This window comes from Manis pentadactyla, chromosome 14, assembly GCF_030020395.1.
Source record: "Manis pentadactyla isolate mManPen7 chromosome 14, mManPen7.hap1, whole genome shotgun sequence".
Lineage (NCBI taxonomy): Eukaryota > Metazoa > Chordata > Mammalia > Pholidota > Manidae > Manis > Manis pentadactyla.
The window spans coordinates 20,988,754-21,011,300 of record NC_080032.1 but is presented as its reverse complement, the minus strand read 5'-3'; the positions used below and the strand labels follow the sequence as shown (position 1 = coordinate 21,011,300).

Genomic DNA, 22,547 nt, shown 5'->3' with positions numbered 1-22,547 from the left:
CATGGATGTTGGGGGGCCACTAGGTCTCTGATTCCATGACTCTCCTTACTGCGACCTGGACATCTCCTGGATTTTTAGCTTACCAATAACATCAAGAAATACTTTTTTCATGATAATAGCAAATTTAATGCACATAATTTAAGAAAAGATCCTAATTGTGGTTCAGGTTCCTTGGCTGTCCTGAAGGTCACTGGAGGTGGACACTGGTCTAGTATCTCTCCCCACCCATCTCTGTCTTTAAAATCCGCTTAGAAATGTCAACAGCTTGGATGGACTGCAGGTATATAGGAAGCACATGAGCGATGAAGAGTGCTGCTCCAGTGATGCAGACCCAGAACGAGATGCTCTTTGGTCTTCCATAGACTTAGTACCACTGTTGACCTTTGCTAATGACCACTCTCCCCAGAACAGGGCCAGCGTGCTGAGTCCTTGCCTGTCTGCTGAGCAGTGGCTGTAGGTTCAGTTGGCCTTGTTCAGTCCTAACAATGGTGTTACTCAGGGAGATATTTTCATCCCCATTTGCAAATGAAGAAATTGAGGCTTAGAGAAGTCAGGGAGCCACAGTGAGTGTAGAAGCTGGAATTTGGGCCTAAATCCAGCATCTGATTGCAAAGCCTGTCTTCTTACCTACTTTGCACTGAGTAGAAGTTTAAAATATCTCAGTATTATAATAAAAGTGTGTATGGAGGGGAGGGGAGGAGGAAGGCTGGGTATAAAAATACAAAGAGGAACAAGTATCTGGCGGGAAGAGCCATTTTCTCATCTGGTAGGAAGAACCTGGTTACCGGAGGCCTCAGTTACCTTTGAGTTGAGCCACACACGGGCGAGGAGGAATGGGGACATTGCCTGCTGCTACAGACTCAGAGATGTGGTTCCGGTTGTAGTTTCCTAAGAACAAATCACTGCACTGGACACTTGGTATCGTGATGGAGGCAGAGCATTGCCTCCAGACTGCACAGCCAGATCTGGAAGGAGAAGAGGTCTGGGAAATTGTAAAGGGGTCCCTTAAATGGAGTGTAAGGAGATTCTGTGTCTGTTCCTCTGGCTCATGTAGGAACCAGGGGATTCCTCAACCCATTGATTTATTTAATTCTTTTCTGGTTTTTCTTGGCTCTACTCCAGGGGAATACAGAGAGAACCGTCTGGCAATACCACTTTCGGACCTGGCCGGACCATGGGGTGCCCAGCGACCCTGGGGGAGTGCTGGACTTCCTGGAGGAAGTCCACCATAAGCAAGAGAGCATCATGGACGCAGGGCCTGTGGTGGTTCACTGCAGGTGACCAGTCTCCCCAACACCTGCATCTCAAGGCCAAAGCCCATCCATCTAAGGCCTAGGGCTTGTTTTTACCGACCCACCCCTGCTCTTTAACAGTGGGGAAAATTTAATCTGTATTTGAGGCATGGATAAACTGCACTAAGGGACACTTTGACCCCAAAGTATAGTTCTCATAGATCCTACAGGACTGCCAGGTCCTGCAGGTGGAGGGGTTGCGGGGGTGATCATAGTCCTTATTCTCCAGGAGCCCTTGGTCTAGTAATGCTTGGTTTTCTTTTTTAATACAGTAATTTAGGAATCATCTCTTTGTGATTTTATTCTCTTCTGCCACGGACTTAAGGTACATTTTTCCCCCTAATTATACCTTTGCTTGCCTAAAAAGGTTTGGCCCAGCCTCTGGACGCCATGCCTGTGGCCTACTTCAGAGTTTGCAGGCTGCTGGTGCCCAAGTCTGGGCTTCACGATTGTACTTGGTCAACTTTAGTTTCCTAAATCTCATTTGTTGGGCAAGCAGATGTGTGTGAAACTTCATTTGTTCAACTTTTTAAAAGCTACCATTTGTTGAGCAGTTGCTCTGTCGCAGCCTCTGAGCTCCGTGTTTTCATACAGTACTCACATTTGATCCTCACAACAACCCCGTAAGGTGTGTACTGTAAACCCCATTTCACAGATGAGGAAACTGAAGGTCAGCGAGGTTAAGGGACTTGCCTCAGGAATGTTGAACTGGAGAAGTTGGGCTCTATGTGCAGGTTGGACTGACTCCTGTGCTCTTAGCTAATATATTTTCAAATATAAAGGGACAATCTTACAAATACTCCCAAGAGCAGACATTGTTTCTGTTAATGTATTAATGGCTTGGTTTTGGGTCTAGCACCCCAGGAACAACTCCATTGTCATACTCTTTGTCCTTCTGCCCACAGTGCTGGAATTGGCCGGACAGGGACATTCATTGTGATTGACATTCTGATTGACATCATCAGAGAGAAAGGTAGGTCATCTGGGGCAAGAAGCTACAGCTCCTGTTTTTAGTTTATGGAAGCAAAGCACCAGTGAAAATAGCTTGGGGAAGAGAATTTGTATATTAAAAATTTTTCACAAAAATTTGGGCTGAAGACTTCAACTTTCAATATTTGCCAGAGAACTGGAGTACTGCTCTTTGAGTCTTTGGAGTAAAATGAAGCCTAGGAGCTCTGGATTCCACAGCTGTGGTCCTTGGTTGAATATGCAATGGTGGTCTCTACCCAGCCACCTACTGATCCTTGCTGCTAGTACGGGGTGGTGCTCCCGGAAAATGAGGGACCTCTAACCTCCAGCACTTTTCCATGTAATCTTCTGGGTCATTGGTATTGGTGCTGTAGCCCTCAAAACATGTTTGGTCAGAGCATTAAAAACTAAATGTGCTTTACCATTTAGTTTTCTGAGTCTGCTAAAAGTTGTGCAGTAAACCACTTCATCCTGGCCGTGCAGTTTCTCCTAATGCTTCGTGGTGCTTGCCTTGTAGGTGTTGACTGTGACATTGACGTTCCCAAAACCATTCAGATGGTGCGGTCTCAGAGGTCAGGGATGGTGCAGACAGAAGCACAGTATCGGTTCATCTACATGGCTGTTCAGCATTATATTGAAACACTACAGCGCAGGATTGAAGAAGAGCAGGTACTGAAACTGGACAGGCTGCATATGGATTTTCATTTTCTTTTCTGGGCAGCTTGGAAATGCTTTCCTTTTGAGCAGGATAGGCTCTGGTAGATGACTGTCTACTTGGGAATGGGAAACAAGTACCTAACGAGGAAGGGCCTCTCTGGAAATGATTCCCTACTTCACAATTCTGGTTTTTCAGTGTGGAGGGGTTTAGGGGGTCAGGGGTATCATGCCACTGTCCCGGCCCGACAGGTTGGGGAGCTGCCACTGAGAAAGGTTGTGGTTCTCCCAGGTTCACATGGCAAACTTAGATCTCAAAGCCTCAAAGTTTCCAGCCTGTTCTGGTTTTGATCCAGGCCATATTTATCCTGATTCCATCTCTTAAATAAATCCTTCACTCTCAATAGCACACAGCAGTTTGAACAACCAATTCGGTCGAGTTGGAAACAGTGAAATTTCAATTTTAATAAGCCATGCATAATGAAGAAGGCTGTGGAACTGGAGCCTTTCCATTTCAAACTATTCATAACAGACACAAAGCTGAGTTCATTAGGAAGATGCTGAGACGAGGGAAATGAGGCAACTGCTCTTTTGGGGAGCTGTGCTTATCTGCATTCCCATTTCTGCCTCCCACTCCATTGCTGTGCTGCAGAGGGGGTAGTTTCTGAACATCAATGATATTTGCCTGCTTTACCCTGTTTATTGCCTTCCAGAGGACTCAGCTTCTCAAAGTGGGACCTGCCACCCAATTGAAAGATTCTAGCCTCGTAGAAGAGCAGCTAATTATCAAACCTTGTTAGCCAAAGTTAATTAGTTCAGTAGGTTCCCAGTCCAAACAAAAATACTCACTGCATTATTTCACTATACAAAACATCTTCAGAAATAGTGTATATGTAGAAACGGAAGGTCAAATAATCCAGAAGTTACTGGTTTTGAACTTTTAGTGCTTTCAGTCTGACTTTGTGTTATTGTAAGTGCTGTGAAATGCTTAGATGGCTACTGCAGGCTATTTTATATTTGTTTAGCTTGAGTCAGGAATAGTCAAAGTATAAAGTTGTCCAAAGAGAAGGACTCCTAAAAAATACAAAGAAAATGCAGCACACTTGGTACAAATTGGAAAAGCGTCAAGAATATCTTGAAGCACATGATGTAGTCGTGCTTGGGAAAGCTGGGGGAAAAGCTCTCTCTATTTCATTCAGAAGCTTTGGTTTTTATCCTTGTTTTGAAGAATTTAGGGACTTCTGCTTTTATTGCACTTCAGATCTTATTACCACATTCAGTCTCTCTGCCCTAAATCTGGAGTTGTAGTTTGGATTTAGGAACTACTTAAAAAATAAAAATTTATTGCTGCCTCTTTTTGGGTTGGCTGAGGGGTAGACAAAAGCAAAACATGTTCCTTAACAATGTAAGTATTACAGAATATAGAAACCAAATGTCCCTGGTAATCCCACCCAAGAATGCCTGCATTCATTCATTCTTTCTTTCTTTCTTTTTTGGTGCCAGTGCTTGTCGGCATTGTTCTAAATAAGCACATTAATTCTTTTTTTAAAATTTATTTTGAAGTATCGTTGGTATGCAATCTTATGTTGGTTTCAAATATGTAACACAGTGGTTCAGCAGTTGCCCATATTATTAAATCTTCACCCCCTCTATTGTGGTTACTATCTATCAACATAGAAAGATGTAGTAGAATCATTGACTGTATCCTCCATGCTGTACTACTGTCCCCCGTGACCAACTTATATTGTGATTGCAAATTACTGTGCCCCTTTATCCCCTTCACCCTCCTCTTCCCCTTGCCCCAACCCTGTCCCCATGGTAACCACTAGCCCTTCTCAGTGTCTATGAGTCTACTGCTATTTTGTTCCTCCTGTTTTTGCTTTGTTTTTATATCCCACAAATAAGTGAAATCATATGGTATTTGTCTTAATTTGCTTGGCTAATTTCACTGAGCATAATGTCCTCTAGATCCATCCATGTTGTTGCAAATGGGAGGATTTCTTTTCTTTTTATGGCTGAATAATTTTCCATTGTGTATAAATACCACATCTTTATCCATTCACCTATTGATGGACACTTAGGTTGCTTCCATATCTTGGCTATTGCAAATAGTGTGGCAATAAACACAGGAGTGCATGTATCTTTTAGAGTCAGGGATTTTGTTTTCTTTGTATAAATTTCTTAGGAGTGGAATTACTGGGTCAAATGGTATTTCTATTTTTAGTTTTTTGAGGAACCTCCATACTGCTTTCCACAGAAGTTACCCCAATTTATTACATTCCTTCCAACAGGGTTCGCATTTCTCTGCATCCTAGCCAGCATTTGTTATTTCTTGTCTTTTGAATAGTTGACATTCTAACTGATGTGAGGTGATACCTCATTGTGTTTTTAGTTTGCATTTCCCTGCTGATTAGTGATGTGGAGCATCTTTTCATGTGCCTGTTGGCCATTTGTATTTCTTCTTTGGAAAAGTGTCTGTTTAGATCCTCTTTCCATTTTTTAATCAGGTTATTTGTTTTTTGGGTGTTGAGGTGTGTGAGTTCTTTATATATTTTGGATGTTAACCGCTTATCAGATGAGTCATTTGTGAATATATTCTCCCATATTGTGGGATGCCTTTTTGTTCTTCTGATGATGTCCTTTTCTGTACTGAAGCTTTTTAGTTTGATATAGTCCCACTTGTTCATTTATTATTTTGTTCCCCTTGCTGAGGAAATGTGTCCAGGAAAAAACTGATCATGCTTATATTCAAGAGATTTTTTCCTGTATTTTCATCTAAGAGTTTTATGGTTTCATAATTTACATTCAGGTCTTTGAGCCATTTTGAGTTTATTTTTGCATATGGAGTTAGACAGTAGTCCAGTTTCATTTTCTTACATGTGTATTCATAGCCCCTTTATCATATATTAATTGACCATATATGTATGGGTTTATATCTGGGCCTTCTATTCTGTTCCATTGATCTATGTGTCTGTTCTTTTGCCAGTACCAAATTGTTTTGATAACTGTAGATAAGCACATTAACTCTTATTTGGTATATGAGCCTTTGGAGTTTAAAACTGCATAGGCTTGTTTATTTTTAAAAATGGAACTCTATAATATCCTATAATAATAATGTAGGAACTTGCCACCTAATTTCTTGGTAAAGTCAGAAGTACTTTCACTTGGAGTGTTCAAGTGATAGAGTTAAAAACATTAAACCCACCTGACTTTTAAATTAAGCAAAGAGCAAAATTCACCTAGGATAATTATTTTAAAATATAGTCATTTCCAAAATTATGATGAGATAAGGACCTTTGGGAGTGAAAGAATTTTCTGAGAAGAGATAAATGAAAAAAAAAGGAAATGACAAACGGGTGGAGAGCAGCAGGGAAGGAAGTAGAGAAGTGGAAACAGTGGTGGGAAGGAGGAAATGCCAAAGCAGAGGTGGGAGGCCAGGGGAAGATGCAAATGAAGCAAGCCTGAGAAAGTTCTCAAGTTTTTTATAAATAGTTATCACACTCTGCTGTTTACTTGGAGGTCGATTTCTTTGTTAATTTCCATTTGCCATATTAAGAAAAAATTTTTTTTAATATTCAAAAAGAGTATATGGAATTCCCTTTACTGTGTTAACATTTTAACAGACTTTACCATTCATTCATATTCTCTATCTGTACACACACACACATACGTATATACATAGATATAATTTTTAAAATGAACTATATGTAAGTTGCAAACAGCTATGCCGCTTTGCCTCTATATACTCCAATGTGTATTTCCTAGAAATAAGGCCATTCTCTTACATGACCATAGTAAAATATCAAAATCAGGAAGTTAACATCAATGCAGAACTGCTTTCTAAGCTACAGAGCATGTGTGCCCATTTGCCCTCCTAATACCCTTCCTGTGGTCCAGATTCTCCGGTATATCTGCTTGTCAGGTATTTTCAGTCTTCTTGAATCTGGAATAGTTTTTAAGTCTTTATCTCCTATGCCCTTGACTTTTTTAAGAGTTCGGGCCAGTTATTTGGTAGAATGCCCCCCAGTCTGGATTTTTCTGATGTGTTCTCTTGTGTAGATTTAGGTCATGCCTTTTTGAACGCACTGTCACAGCAGTACGTTGTGTAGTCAGCACGTCAGGTCAGGAGCGCCCTCTGCTGGTGTGTGTCACTACGGGAGGTGTTACTCGGATCTCTTAGGGTGTTGGCTGTCAGATTTCTGTACTGTATATTAACTTCCCTTCTTAATTAATATCTTTAATTAATTTATTATAGGTAGATACTTGAGACCATATAGGCTATTCTCATCGTACTTTGTGCCTACTAGTTTTACATGTATTCATAATCCTTGCTCAGAAAAATTACTCCTGTGATAACTGCCGAGTGGTGACTTTCTGTTTCCATCATCCCCTTTTCTCATTTACTAGTTGGGAGCCTACTATAAGGAAGAGATTTCCAGTTTCCCTTCTTTATGTATTAATTTATCAATTTATATCAGAATGGATTATAATCCATTACTATTATTTATTCTGTTGCTTAAATTATTCCACATTGGTTCTTGTGACCTTTTGCTATGTTCCCATTTTTGAGCATTTCCTTACACTTTTTGACAAGATGATCTAGGTTCATCTGGTACTTTGCCATTTTCCCAGCCATTTTTGCAGGGGCCCTGATTCTGTACTGAAGAGTGGGATTTTAAAGCTCACATCTGGGTACTGGATGTGCTTGTTTGTACTGGTATAACATTCTTTGAATTGCTAATTAGCTAATTCAGTACTGCTGTAGTCAAGCTCTCTGTATATAACCTCTTTTATATATATATATATATATATATATATATATATATTCAACTTTCCATTTCCCTCCAATATTTTTTTAAGTAATTTTTTAATTTTGGAATGATTTTTAGATTTACAGAAAAGTTACAAAGGTAGTATACAGTTCCTATATACCTTGATTCCAGTTTCCCCTAATGTTAACATCTTACATAACTAAGGAACCTTTATGAAAACTAAAAAATTAACCCCACTATATTGTTGTTAAAAGCCCTAGAATTTATTTGGATTTCACCAGTTTTCCCATTAATGTCCTTAGGCTGTTCTTTAGGCTCCAGGCCAAGATCCCACCTTGAATTTTAGTTGCAAGTCTTCTCTGCTCTGTGCTAGTTTCATAATCTTGGCTTGTTTTTCATGACCGCAACACCTTTGCAGAATACTAGTCAGGTATCCAGCAGAATGCCCCTCACTTTGGGTGTGTCTGATGTTTTCTCCTGTCTGGATGGGGGTGATGGGCTTGGGGAAGAGTAGCACAGAGGCGAGTTGTGAAGTGCCCTTCTCACTGCTCAGGGAGCACCTGACAATCAGGCCTAGTGGTGTTCACCTTTCCCACTGGGTTTAGGTCGTGTCTGCCAGGTCTCTCTCATTGTCCAGGACTCTTTTTCCCTTTCCTAAGTCTCTTCTTTGGAATTGAGCCATTTCATGCAGACCATACGCAAAGATAGGAGAAAGACTCCATCTCCTGGAACAGGTGGTATCTACATAACTTATTTAGAATTCTTTTATAAGGAAAGTTTGTCCCTTCTATTTATTTATTGAATTATTTATATCAGTATGAACTCACGTATATTAATTTTGCATGTGGGGTTATAATCCAATGCTGTGCTATTTATTTTGTTGCCCAAATTGTTAAAGCTTCGGCTACTGGGGGCTTTTTCAGGTTGGCTCCTGTGTCCCTCTGACTTGTCCCTGTTCTTTTGTTTTTGTGCACTTCCTTATTTTCCATCATATGAGATGGTCCAGGCTCATCTTTCATTTTCCCTGTCCTGGTCCTAGAATTAGCTGTTTTTCTATGGAGCCTGATTCTATTTATTTAAGACTGGAATTTAGAAATGAAGTTTTGGGTGTTGAATATGCTCATTGCTACTGGGTATTACTGCATTGAGGTCCCTTCAGTGGACAGAGCTAGGCAATAATGTCTGCGTACTAGTCCCTGTACACACATATATATCTGCCTATGTCTATGTACACACACACACACACACATATGTAAGCTACATGTGACTCCATACTGATGTCCCTGACTGATTCAGTACGGCAGCATGCAGTCTAGCCTCCCTTTTGTGTATTTGTAACTTCTCTAACTGGGAGAAACCTGGCTTCTGTGATCTGTCGTTCATTTACTCATTTGCTCAGCCTTAGCATATATGTAAAGTAGTTTCACAATTTCTTACCTGTACCCCTGTGGGCATCATATTTACCATATGGGTAGCTCTTCTCTGAAGGAAATAATTCCACATCCCCTAGGGAGCATCCTTTTAACTGCAGTGTGGAGACTTGGGCAGTATCCTGAGTGAATCATACTATAGGACAGAGGTTACCTTTAAAAATTCTGTAATCGCACTGGAGCAAGGATAGAGACACAGTAGTTTAGCTGAATTTAAGTTGTTTCCAGCAACACATAAGTGTACCTGCTATGGCACTTACCATTCATCTTTTTCTATTTCGTTAAATGTTTTGTTTGATATTTTTCCTTGAATAAATATTTGAGTGTCTTTCATGTTCCAGACACTGATTATATGCTGAGGATATAACAGAGCCAGATAGACATGGCTCGTGGAATTTATATTATACCAGATGGAAAGTTCGAATTCATATACGGCCATGCCTATTTTGTTCTGAATATTTTATTTGTTTCCCCAGACTTGTGCTCCTTCACTTATCTTCTTTAGCCTCCCCAGTCCAATAAAAAGGCCTCTTCACATTTGTTCGTTTGTTCATTCACTCCTGCATTCATTAAAGTAGGTCGTACTATGTACCAGGGACCATGGCGAATACTGGGACTATGTAAGTAGTCATGTTACTGAAATGGTAATAAATCTGTGTGGCTGAAGTAAAGTGAGCTACAGGGTGTGATTGGTGGGGTGGAAAAGTAAGCAGAGGTCAGATTTTGCAGGGGTGGAACTTGTGGGCCATATTAAGGATTTTAGGCTTTATCCCAAGGGAAATGGGAAGTCACTGAGGATTGATTTTTGAAGCAGGGGAGTGACATAAAAGATTCTCATTTTAAAAATAAGGCTGTACTAGAGGGGGAAGGATTTAATAATATGGGTAACTGTTGAACTAATGTGTTGTATACTTGAAACTAATATAAGATTTTATATCAACTATACTTCACTTTTTTGAAAAAATAATAATATTGTGCTATAGTTGTGCACAGATTTACCATTGGGGGAAAATGGGTAAAGGATTTATGTAATCTCTCTGTATTATTTCATATAACTCTATGTAGACCTAAAATTATTTTAAAATAAAAAGTTTAAAAATAAATAAGTAAATAAAGGAAATAAAGAAGGCGTGGGCTGTAGGCTTGAGCGGTGGCAGGGGGATCGGCGGGTGAGAACTGATTCTAGTTTGGACACTGTAGGTGGGGACTGACAGCCAGCACAAGCAGAAGTGGGGCCAGTGACGTGATTAGGTGTGGGGGGGTCACAGTGCTCGTAATCCTGATTAAATCCAGAGCACACTGGACAAGCAATCCTGTCGCTCTGTCACCTAGACAAGAGCATTTTCATTTTACCCTCTCTTCCTTGGCTTTTGGGCTTTGTAATTTAAAGTTTAAGAATGTGACTGGAGTTACTTCACATGGAAAGGAATTTGATGCCAGATGATTTTAGAGCCTTGTGGTTGAATCCTCCTCTCAGTCTTGGACAACTTTGTGTGTCCGTTGGCAAAGCCACAAGATTTATTTTAAATACTGGAAAATGCTTACAAATATTCTGTTTCATGTAATTCAGGTGGAAGATAGATCCATTTCAGATCATTCCTTAGGGCTCAGAGACAAATTTCCCTCCACCCTCCAAAAACAAACAAAGCCAAACAACCCCCTGTCCCCTGATAATTTGTCTGCAGCTATAAGACAGCCTTATAGCTGTCACAGTACTGAGACACAAACTCATCTGATTTGTGAATCAGTTTTATTTCTTGTTCTTCCAAATAAGCTAAAAAAGCTCCAACAGGTTTATGCTTTTCCTTTGATTCATTGAAGTAATTCCTGTCCCATTTGTATTAATTATTCCTCATTAGAAAATTCTTTCATTATCACTTCATAAAGAAATACTGATTTTTCAAGAAAGTATTTAGTAGGGTGGGAGAAATAGGGAGTTGCTGTTCAGTGGGTATAGTTACAATCATGTAAGATGAGAAGGTTCTAAAATCGGTAAACAATAGCGTAGAGTTAACAATATTGTAGTGTACACTTAACATTTTGTTAGGAGGATATATCTCATGCTATGTATTGTGTTTTTTAACCACACCAAGGTACTGACTAGAAAGCAAGTTTATGCTGCAGTTTATTTATTGTATATTTACAAGTTTTATTTTTTTAAATGAACTAAGATTTTTAAACTTCAGGTTGAGTTTTAAAATAAGCTGTGTTCTCTGCTAATTCTTCTGCTAAACTTCATTTTGAACTATATTGCACCTTTAAAAAAATTGTTTCTTATGTTAAGTCAGTATTTCAGTGCTAAAAATCTATGGCTGCTGCTCCAAGGTGATTAGTCACAAGTCCTTTAGGTTTTTAAAATGAGTTGTTTAAAAAAATTAAAATACTATATAAAGTAAACAAACATTTTCTCCTTGGATTTCCTTTTCACAGCCTCTTCCCTAGACTGTGAGTTTTGTAACAACTGCTTTATCAGTTAATAAATTGGTGGAGCTGCTTCAACAGAGGCCCAATAATCCGGTCTTAGATAAGAGAAGCTAACTTCTCTTCGAACATAAAGGCCTGAGTTGGCAGGTGATTTGGGAATGAAGAAGGGTGTAGAGCAGCTCTGCTCCATGGGGACATCCAGGGACAGAGAGGCACATTCTGTCTTGTCACTCTACGGTCCTTTAGGACACTTCCTTTTCCAAATGGCTGCAGAGAGCGCTGGGAGGCAGAGGGCAAGCAGCTGCCTGTGAAATGTCAAGCTTTTTCTACAAAGGGTCAGACTAAATCTTCTAGGTTCCACATTTGTTCTCCTTTGCATATATATATGCCTTTTTTTTGGAACTCTGTAAAAACTACCCAATTAAATGTGTGAGATAGAGAACTATTCTTATCTCACAAGTCTTACAAGAAAGCCTGAAGCTAGATTTGTCCCACTAGTTGTTAGTTTGCCAGCCCATGTTTTAAGGGTATGATGTAAAAATTGCATATTTCCCTATGTATAAAATGAGGTTAGTAATGGTGTCTATTTAAAAAGGTTGTTATGAGGATTTAAATGAGATAATATATTCAAATAGTGCCTGGCACAAAGTGAGTTAACATTAGAAAATGTTAACTGTTTTAATTATAATAATTGATATTTAACTCCATCTGTGAAAGAATTAGCACATTTTTCTTTAACCGCCTGCTTATTAACATGGTTTATGACATTTCTATCTGTAATTGCCACAGCTGTTTAGTGTTAATGATGTATTTAAATTGGTTGTCCAGTCCCTTTATCATGACTTCTCTTTCTCTGAATTTTTTATTTTTATTTTTATTTATCTTTGTTGGCTATATTTCTTATCTAGTGTTATTTTTTTTTAAAAAGGATACTGTGTTCCAAGTCTTTGCATGCTTAAAAATGTCAGAACGCTGGTTTTATGTGGGAAGGATAACTCGCCATGCCCCAGGCCTTTCACTGTTGTGAGATGACATTCGGGGGGCTCTTCTTCCTGCTGCAGTCTAAATGGATCTGTGTCCATTCTCAGCTTCCTCTTCATTTTGGTCCAGCTTGCACAGCATTAGAGCAGAGATGCTTTACAGCTTATAGATGGGAGTTATAGCAGTGCCTTGTTTTATGTGCATTAAGAATTTCTACTTTTTATTAGTGGTTGTCTTTGGTGGTGAGTTTTCAGTAAGGAGAGTAAAAAGAAACTTCACCAGTAGATTTAAATTTCTTCTCCGTTTTATGTTTTGTTTCGAAAAATTTTACAATACAGTACCACACCTGTAACTGACCGTTTTGTTTTGTCACATTTCTTTCAGGTCTTTTTCTTTTTGTAACAGCAATTAAGTGTGACAACAGGTGCAGCAAAGGTTCCCTTCAGTCCCCACCCCCAGGTCCACCCTTCATTCCCACCCTGGAAACCCCAAGGCCATAGCCAGCCTCCACGTCTTTCATTTTTCTGTATTTTAAGACACAAATCCAGATATCTGTATACAATATATAACGTTTTATTTGTTTAGAATGTTTAACCAGATGGTTTGATTGTTTGCAACTTGTGTTTTTCTACTTCACTTTATGAAATCTATTTTGATACACACACACACACACCCCACTCACACACACACTTTTTGTTGCTCTCTTCACTGTTGCATATTATTTTACGATAAGAACACATCACATTTGTTTGTTCTCTTGGTAGACATTATTAAGAATAGGTCACTGGATATCCTTGTATAGCTCCTTTAGGCTTATGTGTGTGAGTTTCTCAAGAAGTAGAAGTTCGAGGTTGTAAGATACATGCCTTTTCATTATTACTAGGTACTGACTATTCAGCACGGCCACTACTAATTGTGCTCAGAGTGATGGTGCCAGTTTACCCTCACCAGCAGTGAGTGACAGTCACTGTGGGCCAGTATTTATACAGATACTTTTTCTAATATTTGCTGTTTCTTGAATACTCTTAGAATGAAGGCAATGCTATTTTTATAATGATGATAACCATTTGATAGATTAGATTGTCGGAGTTGGTTATTTCTACATGAATTTAAGAGTAAAGAGTGATCAATCTGCTGCTAAGAGGGGGGATCCTACCAAATGCGGTTCACCCTGCATCTGAAATGAGATTACATTCTACTCATTTTCTTTGCCATTTTTTCAGAGTATCATTAGAGCCAAAAATAAAATTTTAAAGGTGCTAGGGTCTTTTCCAAGGTGGAGGTGGGGGATGGGGAAGATACAATAAAGTGTATTATTATTTTTTATAAGAGTGTTACCATCTTTTGTACCTGTGTGCCATTTCTCCCTGGAATGAATTTATTTCTGAATCTCTTTTCCCAGCTGTTTACCTGAAAATCATTAAATGTGTTGTAAATGAACTATGAAATGATTACATGCTAATGTGACAAAAAATGTGTGAATTCTGTCTCAGCTCAGAAACAGGTGCCTTTGGTTTAATGCAGCATCTCGTTAATGCATGACTCTGCTTTTGAATTGTATGGTTCAAAAGTACTTTTCACCCATAGGTGTGTTTCCATCGAGGAGTTGAATCCTGTAGCATTTGGTCAACAAATCGGTATTCAAGGTCCAAGCTGTCTGTTGGCCTCTTTCTCTCTTTGTTGTGATATGTATTTTTTGTTTTTTTCCCTTGAGAGAAGGCACAGTTCCTCATATATGCAATTTTCATATTTCAGAAAAGTAAGAGGAAAGGGCACGAATATACAAATATTAAGTATTCCCTAACGGACCAGACGAGTGGAGATCAGAGTCCCCTCCCACCTTGTACCCCAACACCATCCTGTGCAGAGTAAGTAGTACTGAAGGACATGCATTTTACCTGAACACAATCCAGCAGTAAAGCTTCAACAACAGTAAGGCTTTGCAGCACTCTCCTTTCATTGGTGTGCATTATTGTTGCCCAGCCTGTCAGGGAGGATATTGGTGTCTATCTGAACTCAATTTTAGTTTGCCTAAACAAAAGTCTTGTTGCTGCACTAGCTATAAGATTGTTTGGGTTATTAAGTATACCAAGTGGTGCTTCTCTAAGAAGAATCTAATTTTTCTTTTGATGGGTGAGGATTGTTACAGAGGTAGTAACAACCTTTTTCATGTGTTAAGACTCTTGGCTAAGTAAAACTAAACCAGCTGACCAGTCCTGACCTGTTGATTTTTCACAGTCGACAGAAATCTACTTTGGGCATTTAAATCAGGAGTTAGCAAACTACTGCTCTGAGGCCAAATCCTGGCCATAGCCTGTTTTTGTACAGCTCATCAATAGTTTTTAAAGGGTTATTAAAATATACACACACACAAAGAATGATATATGACAGAGACTGTGTATGGCCCACAGAGACTAAATTATTACCCTCTGGTCCTTTACAGGGAAACTTTGCCCACTCCTTGTTTAAACTAAAACTTGATAGGAAAACATTTGTTAAATCACTTATGTGATTAGCAACTGTAAGTTATTATTTTTCTGTATATTCTAAAGTCAGCTTCTGGTATAACATTTACTTTTTATTTTCCTGTAAGAGTCTCATCTCTATCTGCTTCTGATGTGGGGTTTATAAACCCCTGCTGGCTTCAGTACTCTGTATAAACATCTTAGATAGTATATACGAGGCTCATGTTTACATTTGCTTTCTATTTAACATTGAAATGAAATGATGAAGCAAAAGTATTCTCTTCACCAAGTTGCCTCTTCCCTTTGCTGGTTTTTTCTTTCCCAGAGGACTGACGAGGAACGTTGATGTTTTAAATTGCTATCTGCAGTAATTTGCAGTGCAGCCAGCATGGCAGGTCTCTGAGTCCTTGCCAGAAAGCTTTCCGTGCATGCTGGCACAACAGAATCAGCTCTCACAACTCCCATATTACAAGTGGTCTGCCAGTGACTAACAGGTTCTGTGCCTCTTCATTCCCACTGTCCCCTTACAGTGTGCAGACCCCAAGATACCCTGGGCTCCAAGCCCTTTCTCCTTGTTGCCTCTCATAGACTGGTTCCCACAGCTGCTGTGTTCCTCGTCCCCTCATACTGCGTTGATCTCCGCTCTCGGCTCCCTGCTCAGCAAAACAGAGTCTGAGCTCCGAGGCATTTAGAGCCCACCATCTGTTGAGTTTCATGTTCACTGTTCCCCTTCATGTAGCTGGACTCGGTGCCGGCTGAAGCGACAGTCCCTGCCCTACTGCTCCATTTCCCCCACTCTTGGAACTCCTGCCATTCAGATCTCTGTGCTTGAAACTAATACTTGTCCTTCTGTATGTGCATGTCCCACCCTCCTTCAAGGTCTAACTCAAAAGCCTCATTGTATAGGCCAAATTTGCTCTGCCTGCATGGAAAACAACTCACTCTCCTCTGGTCCCCAGAGGACACAGTGGCTGAGGCTCCTATTTCACTTTGAACTTTATATTGCTGTATGTTGATGTCTTATAGCCAACCCTGGAATGCTAGCTCCTTGGGGCAGGATCTGTGTCTGCACCGTATCTGGTCTCCAAAGAATGTAGTATATCCTTTATAAGTATCGTGTGAGTTTGAACATGTTCTGTATCTTTGTTAATGCCTTCTTTTTTTTTTTTTCAGAATGAGAGAAGATAATGCCAGAGTGTATGAAAACGTGGGTCTGATGCAACAGCAGAAAAGTTTCAGATGAGAGGTCCTACCAAGACTTCAGCACAGAAATCGGTATTTAAATGGAAGTGCTCTGTCAGTTGTTTATATCACTTGTGGTATTTTTAAACAGACATAATTTGTGAGTTGTTTTAGCCAAGTGTACCGTAAGTGAATTTCACCAACTAGCCTCCCTTTTCCCTCTCCCTGAACTTCTTTTTTCCAAGCTGAATTGATTTTAGAGTTCATTCAGCTTTGAGACCAAGTACAGAGTTAATTCTGTGAGGGGCGAGGCCAGCAGTTATTAGAGAGAAATGGTTGGTGTTGGGAGATGAAGAGCAGGTTCATTGTCCCCCAGTGTGCGTTGGAGTCGGTTAACCGGGCTCTGCTGGGAGCTGACCTGTAAGGATCTGGGGAGCATGGGGACAGAGCACTGGATGGTTGGAGTCCAGGGGCCTGAGTTCTCTTTCCACTTGGCCCCTGACTGGCTCGGCTCCACATCCTGTCCCTCTCTCTCGCCGGGAATTCATCTCCCTTATATGTCTCCTCCCTGTCAATCCCCTTTTTAGACAGTCTCCCAAGTAGGTGATGTATATTTAAGAGACAAATTAGAAAACTCACAGTTTCATTATTTCTTGTTGAAATTCCCATTTTGATGGGTAGTATATTTAAAAGCTTTAAATCTGATTTAAGTTAGTTTAATGCCTTGACAAACTTTTAGATGTATGCTCTTTAAAGTTCTAACTTCTTTCTTTCCCAGATGTGGACTTTCACCATCCCCCTAAAAGGATCAAGAACAGCTGCAAGAAGTCTGTGAGGAAACTAGTTTGGATTTGGGAGGCTTGTGGTGTGGTCGACCACCTTTTGATAAGCAAAATTCGAGACCTTTTAAAGACCATTGTATTCTAACTCAACAACACCTGATTACCAACTACTCATTTCCTCAGATATGAATAAGTCATCTCTACAATGTAGACAATGTTCTATTTTATAGAATTTTATTTAAAATTGAAACAGTTAAATTGTGCTCTATATCTTACAGGTGATGGTGATTGAAATTCTACTTGGCATTTTTAATTTCTCTTTATAACCTTAAAAATTCAATTACTTTTGTCTTTATGGGGGATGATAGGGTACTTGTAAGAGGAAAAAATGATCTGGGAAAGTGAAGCAACAACATCCTATAGAAGTGACAACAATTCCATTTATCATTACTTCTCCAGAGGTGGATGATTCATTTTGATGGCCTCTTTTTTATTTGGCTAAATGATCATTAAGCCAGTGCCCCAGACCATCAGGAGTTGACTGTCTACCTTTGCACTGCCATTAAAAAATCATGGGAAAAGATGTGAAACTTAGGATAAAAGGTGTGTTTTCTTTTTAGCAGATGACCAATTACCATTCAGCCTGTTGATCGCGAAGGTTGTGGTGGGAAAATGTTTGCCATATTTCTTTTTTCATTTGAGTAATTGTCTTGTGTTTAGGGGGAGAAAATGCATCTGTGGATAACCAGTGTTTGGTTTTCAGTTGTTGCTGACAAACACCCCAAAACTTAGTGGCTTAAAACAGTAATTCTTTTGTTTTTCTTCTCACTGTTCTTCAGTCTGGGCTGGACTCTGCTGGGCTGTCACTCTCCTTGTCGTGCTGGTGCCCCTCAGGGTGGTCAGCAGGCTGGCCGAGACTTGGGGATGGCCGGGCCTATCTCTCTGCATGTGGCCCTCAGGTCTTCCCTTCTCCATGTGGCCTCACCAGCAGGGTAGCTGGACCGCCTACAAGGCAGCTCCCAAGGGTTCAAAGCTGTAGTGGCCAGGCCTTCATAAGACTTAACCCCAGAACTGTCAACATCGCTTCTGCCCTCTATTGACTGAAGTCACGGCCCAGCCCAGATTCAGGAAGGGCGGATGCTTGAGGGCATGAAGTGGAGGTGTGGTTCACTGGGGACCCCATGTAACAGACTGTCAGAACCAGCACCATGGGAAAACAGCTAGAGTTAGCAAAAGTGGAAGCTGCTAGTGACCTTGGGAAGCTGAAGCTGCTTATGGTAGCTGATGGCAGTGGGAAGTCAGACAGAGAAATAGGGGCCCCTCAGAAAACTCCCTGTTTGCTGCCTTTGAGCATGTTTTCTGAACCATCACTTGGGGAAACTGGTCTCATAAGGGAGGGTGTGTTTAAGAGAGCAGGGCATTTGAAAGCAGTAGCGCCCAGTCTCCAGGGCACCTACAGGTGGTGGTGCATGCCATGCTCACCTGCCCCTGGTCCAGGCCAGCTCTGTACATGGACATGACCAGACTGTGGGGAGAAGGAGGTATGAACCAGGCTGCTAGTCACAGTGAATTTCCAGTAGCTCAGTTTTGTTTTAACCAAGCAGTAAGATTTGCTAACGTTCTACCTGAAGTGCCTTCTCCAAAGACATCCTCTTTGCCCTGTGTGTTGAATTATCATTCAGTGAGTGTATTTCAATTTAAGTATCATTGGTTGACTTTGTAAAGGTAACAAAATGCCACAGCAGCTTTGCTGTTCAGGATTCTTCCAAAAGGAAGGACTCTATCCACTCATGGAAGCAGTTCCTTTCTGAGGTCTTTCCCTCCCTTGAAGCCCTGAGGGAGTTGGGGAGAGCAGTGGCTGCCATTTTCACAGACAAAATGTACCTTGACAACCCCTCCTTTTCCATTGAACTTAGAAATTGCTTTAGAACACAGGTGTGGCCCGAAGGTAATTACCTTCTAAGAGGAATGTAAATGACTACTGTCTTCTTGTCAAGCCTGTAAAGAAAGAGATTACAGTTCAGTATTTTACAAGGATCTTGGATCCTGTTATTTTTATTGCATTGCCACATTGAATGATTTTCTATTTTGCCTTGATTTTGTGGTAATGTTTTGACTGTGGACTTTGGGGGCAAAGTTTCACCAGCATACAAGGGTTTGATTATACAGATGTATGCTGCGTTAACATCTCTGCCTATAGCTTAGGATCAGTGATTTTTGCACTTGGAACAGAAACACCTGATCTTGGCCAGCTTTGTTTGTTGCAGGACATTGATTTCATTTACATTTCCCTCCACGAAGTCAGCAAACCATCATGTTATATTAACTTAGGCCAAGACAAGATTATGATAGTCTCTAGGTTGCTAAGGTTTGTCGTGTTCGGTAAAAAGGTGATTGCAGGTTCTCAGAGGAGATACTCTATGCAGGATGGAATCAGGCAGAGAGGCAGGCTGTGGAGATGGGGGAGCTGTAGGTGTGGGATTTAAAAAAATAGTGGAAATGAAAGTTCCAAAGAGGTGGTTTTTGAGGAAGTCAGAGGGCCCAGGGCCAGAACAGTCAATAGTAGCAGAATTGGGTTACCTGGAAGAGGAGTGATAGCTACATGCATGCAGTCTTTGTCTGGGTTGCTGGTAGACATTAAATTTGCACAATATCGCATAGCTGGCTGAGTATTTTAAAATTATAAGCGTAGGATTTTATATTTGGGATGACAAAATTATCGGGCATGTGGTATTTTTTTTTAAGCCAAATTTCAGAGTCTAAACAGACTTTAAAAAAATATATAAAGACACCTCATATCCAGTATGTGGGCCTCCTGAAAACTATGGTCATCTCTCCTGTTGAAGTCAATGAGTTTCCAAATGTGGCTAACGGGGATGAGGAACCAGATGCCTGACTTTCTTGGTGTGTGCATTCTCTGTGGAGCCTAGTTGCTTTGGAACAGCCAAGAAAATCATCAAAGTTATTTCTAGGGGTTATTTTACTGGAGATTTTAAGAGCTAATATAATGTTCTGGGTTATTTCTAGTTCAGGAGAGTATGGAAAAGTCTGCAATTGTGAAGTGTTTTGTTGTAGCTTATTAATCCAAAAGGGAAATTTAGCCTATAGCTGTGAGTACAAACCCAGTGCAGTTTTTGTTTAATGTATATTGTTTGGGGAATAAAGTTTTATATAGCAAGCACACGGCCCCCCTGATTTTCAGATGCCTTTATTAGGATCTGTATTAGCCCTTCCTTTAGTTGAAATCTTTTTCCCTCTTCCTCTTGAAAAACAAGATCCAAAATGTAGTTTATTGTATCTTCCATCATTAAAAAGTTTGTTCCTTTTTCCTTATGTTCACCCAAGGCAAAAATATTAAACAGTTGGCTTTAGTGTGTTGTATAACTTTGCTGTATATCAAATTAATTTTTACAAGTTTTCATCCTAAACCTCAAATCATGTAATTAATAATTTGCCTGTTTATTTATGACTTAATTGTGATTCTTTTATTAATAAAAGCTAACGGGAAAGGATCCTTTATTAAGCTGATGACTAGACCTACATTTAATTTTACTGCAGTATATGAAGTATTGTACCAGAGTATTAAAAGATATGTAATATTTTATTGATAAATCTATCCTTTAAAAGGAGTACGTTTTAGGATGTCATCATTTTGATGTGAATCATGTAAATGTTGATAATATGCACTGTTTATTATACTTTTAGTGTTTCAAGAGATTCACTTAATTGCCTTTTGCCCACGTATATTATGTAGTCTATTTGCAATTTTTTAAAAAAATGACATTAAAAGAATAGTTTATGTAGAGAAACATTAGCGGATGTTAATTGTCTCCCCACCTGTATTTATGGGTGTTAGTTCAACTGCGTTGCTAGTTGCAAAGCTGTATTACCAGAGTAAAAATGTATTTGTAAACTGTATGGGAACTAAAAATTAGGAATAAAACCATTTTCTTATATTATGGTATTTGTCATTTACTTCATCAGAAATGTCTAGGAGAAATTGGGATTATAGGTCACTCAACCTCTTACACTGGCAAAATGCTGACATTTAGCAGTTCTGCAGGAGGTAATGGAATAAAGAATGAATGAATCAGTTCCCGAAGCATTTGAGTGCCTACTCTGTGAATAGCTTTGGGAGACAGAAAGGGATTATTGTTTGGAAGAACTTATGAGTAAGTAACACATAAGAAGTATGGTAAAATATACAGGAAATGGTTAGAATACATACAGCACTGAATGTAAATAGTATCGGGTGGGGATATGAGGACATGGTAAAGGAATCTTGTAGAAAGAGTAAGTCATATGCTATAGGACCTCAGCTCTTCTCCTTGGAGTAGATTTAGGCTACATACAAACGAGGCCATTTGCTGCTTCTGACAGCACTGCAAAGCATTGGCAGCAAGAAATCATCTTATAAATAACAAAACAGGTAGCTATTCTCTGTTGAAAGGAGTGATTTGTGTTACTTATTTACACTGTAAAAAAAAAATACTATTGCCCCCCTTTCAGTGTCAGCTGAGTAAATGCATATAATCAGATTCATCTGGTTTCATTGGTTAGACCAGTCATCTACCCATTCAACAAACAGTGAACACCTTCAAAATGCCAGGCACTGGCATCTGTACTGGACGCTGGAACTAAACAGTGACCAAAGCAGATTGCTAGTGATTCCAGCAGGGAAGCTTGGCCTTGTACAAGCCAGCGGACAGTTAATTATACTTGGGTGAGCATTGCTGAAAGTGCAAAGTGCCCAGACAAAGTAGGAAAGACAGACAGAAATTAGACCACCAATTCCAAATGAGATGAGTTAGGAAGAGGTGCATATGGTGTCTCTCACAGGGGAATGTGATTTTCCATGTGTGCAGGACCTCTGCTGAGTTTTTATACTGTATTTGTGGTGTTTAGGTTTCTAGGGTTTCAGAAGAGGTGCTGTATACACTGGTGGCCTGGAGATGCTTAGTTCCCCACAATCCTTCCTGAGATGCCAGACTGTATGTTAGAGGGCAATGGCAGTATCTTGTCTTTGACATGTCATGAAAGAGCTTTCTAGTTCTATAGTTTCTACTTGTAAGAAAAAAATCCCAAGGAAATCTGGAGATTGAAGACAAAGCAGGAGTCCCCATAACAAATCAATTGTGAACAGAAAGCTAAGGGTTTATTCAACTTGGTCATCTTATAAATGAAAAGCTTCTGAAGAAAAGTACCAACTGATGATTGGATCGCATTGCACGTATGCTTTGCATCTACCCATTTGCTTTGACTCTGAGGAGCAGTTAAGGGGCTGTGATCTTGAGTGAATGATTTTCTTTGTGATGCAGTTTTATTCCCCCTAAGAACTAGCTAAGCTTCCAAACACTGAATTTGCAAAATGCTAATGAGCCAGAAATAGAAATTTGCTATTTTATCAACAGCAGCAGTTACCAGTGAGTTGATGTCCATGTCACTTGGGGTCAGACAATTTAAATCCCCAAATAACAACATAATATAAAATAGTGCTACTGAAGTAAAGGTTAAAAAAGCAATATTGTATTGCAAAACCTGTGGGTAGTTTATGGGAAAAGGAGTCACATGCACTGCTCAGACTTGAAGTCATGTC

At 39.8% G+C, this 22,547-nt stretch overlaps 1 protein-coding gene across 1 annotated transcript in view; it reads left to right on the top strand.

Annotated features, from left to right (window-relative positions):
* The window catches only part of PTPN11 (protein tyrosine phosphatase non-receptor type 11), a 75,614-nt gene extending 54,704 nt beyond the window's left edge, over positions 1 to 20,910 (top strand). Inside the window, exons 11-16 of the mRNA XM_036929227.2 lie at positions 1,123 to 1,277; positions 2,198 to 2,265; positions 2,779 to 2,930; positions 14,278 to 14,390; positions 16,161 to 16,262; positions 16,948 to 20,910. Of these exons, the coding sequence (XP_036785122.1) occupies positions 1,123 to 1,277; positions 2,198 to 2,265; positions 2,779 to 2,930; positions 14,278 to 14,390; positions 16,161 to 16,230 (558 nt within the window). The 3' untranslated portion in view covers positions 16,231 to 16,262; positions 16,948 to 20,910. The remainder of the gene's footprint in view (positions 1 to 1,122; positions 1,278 to 2,197; positions 2,266 to 2,778; positions 2,931 to 14,277; positions 14,391 to 16,160; positions 16,263 to 16,947) is intronic.
* The last annotated feature ends 1,637 nt before the right edge of the window (positions 20,911 to 22,547 follow it).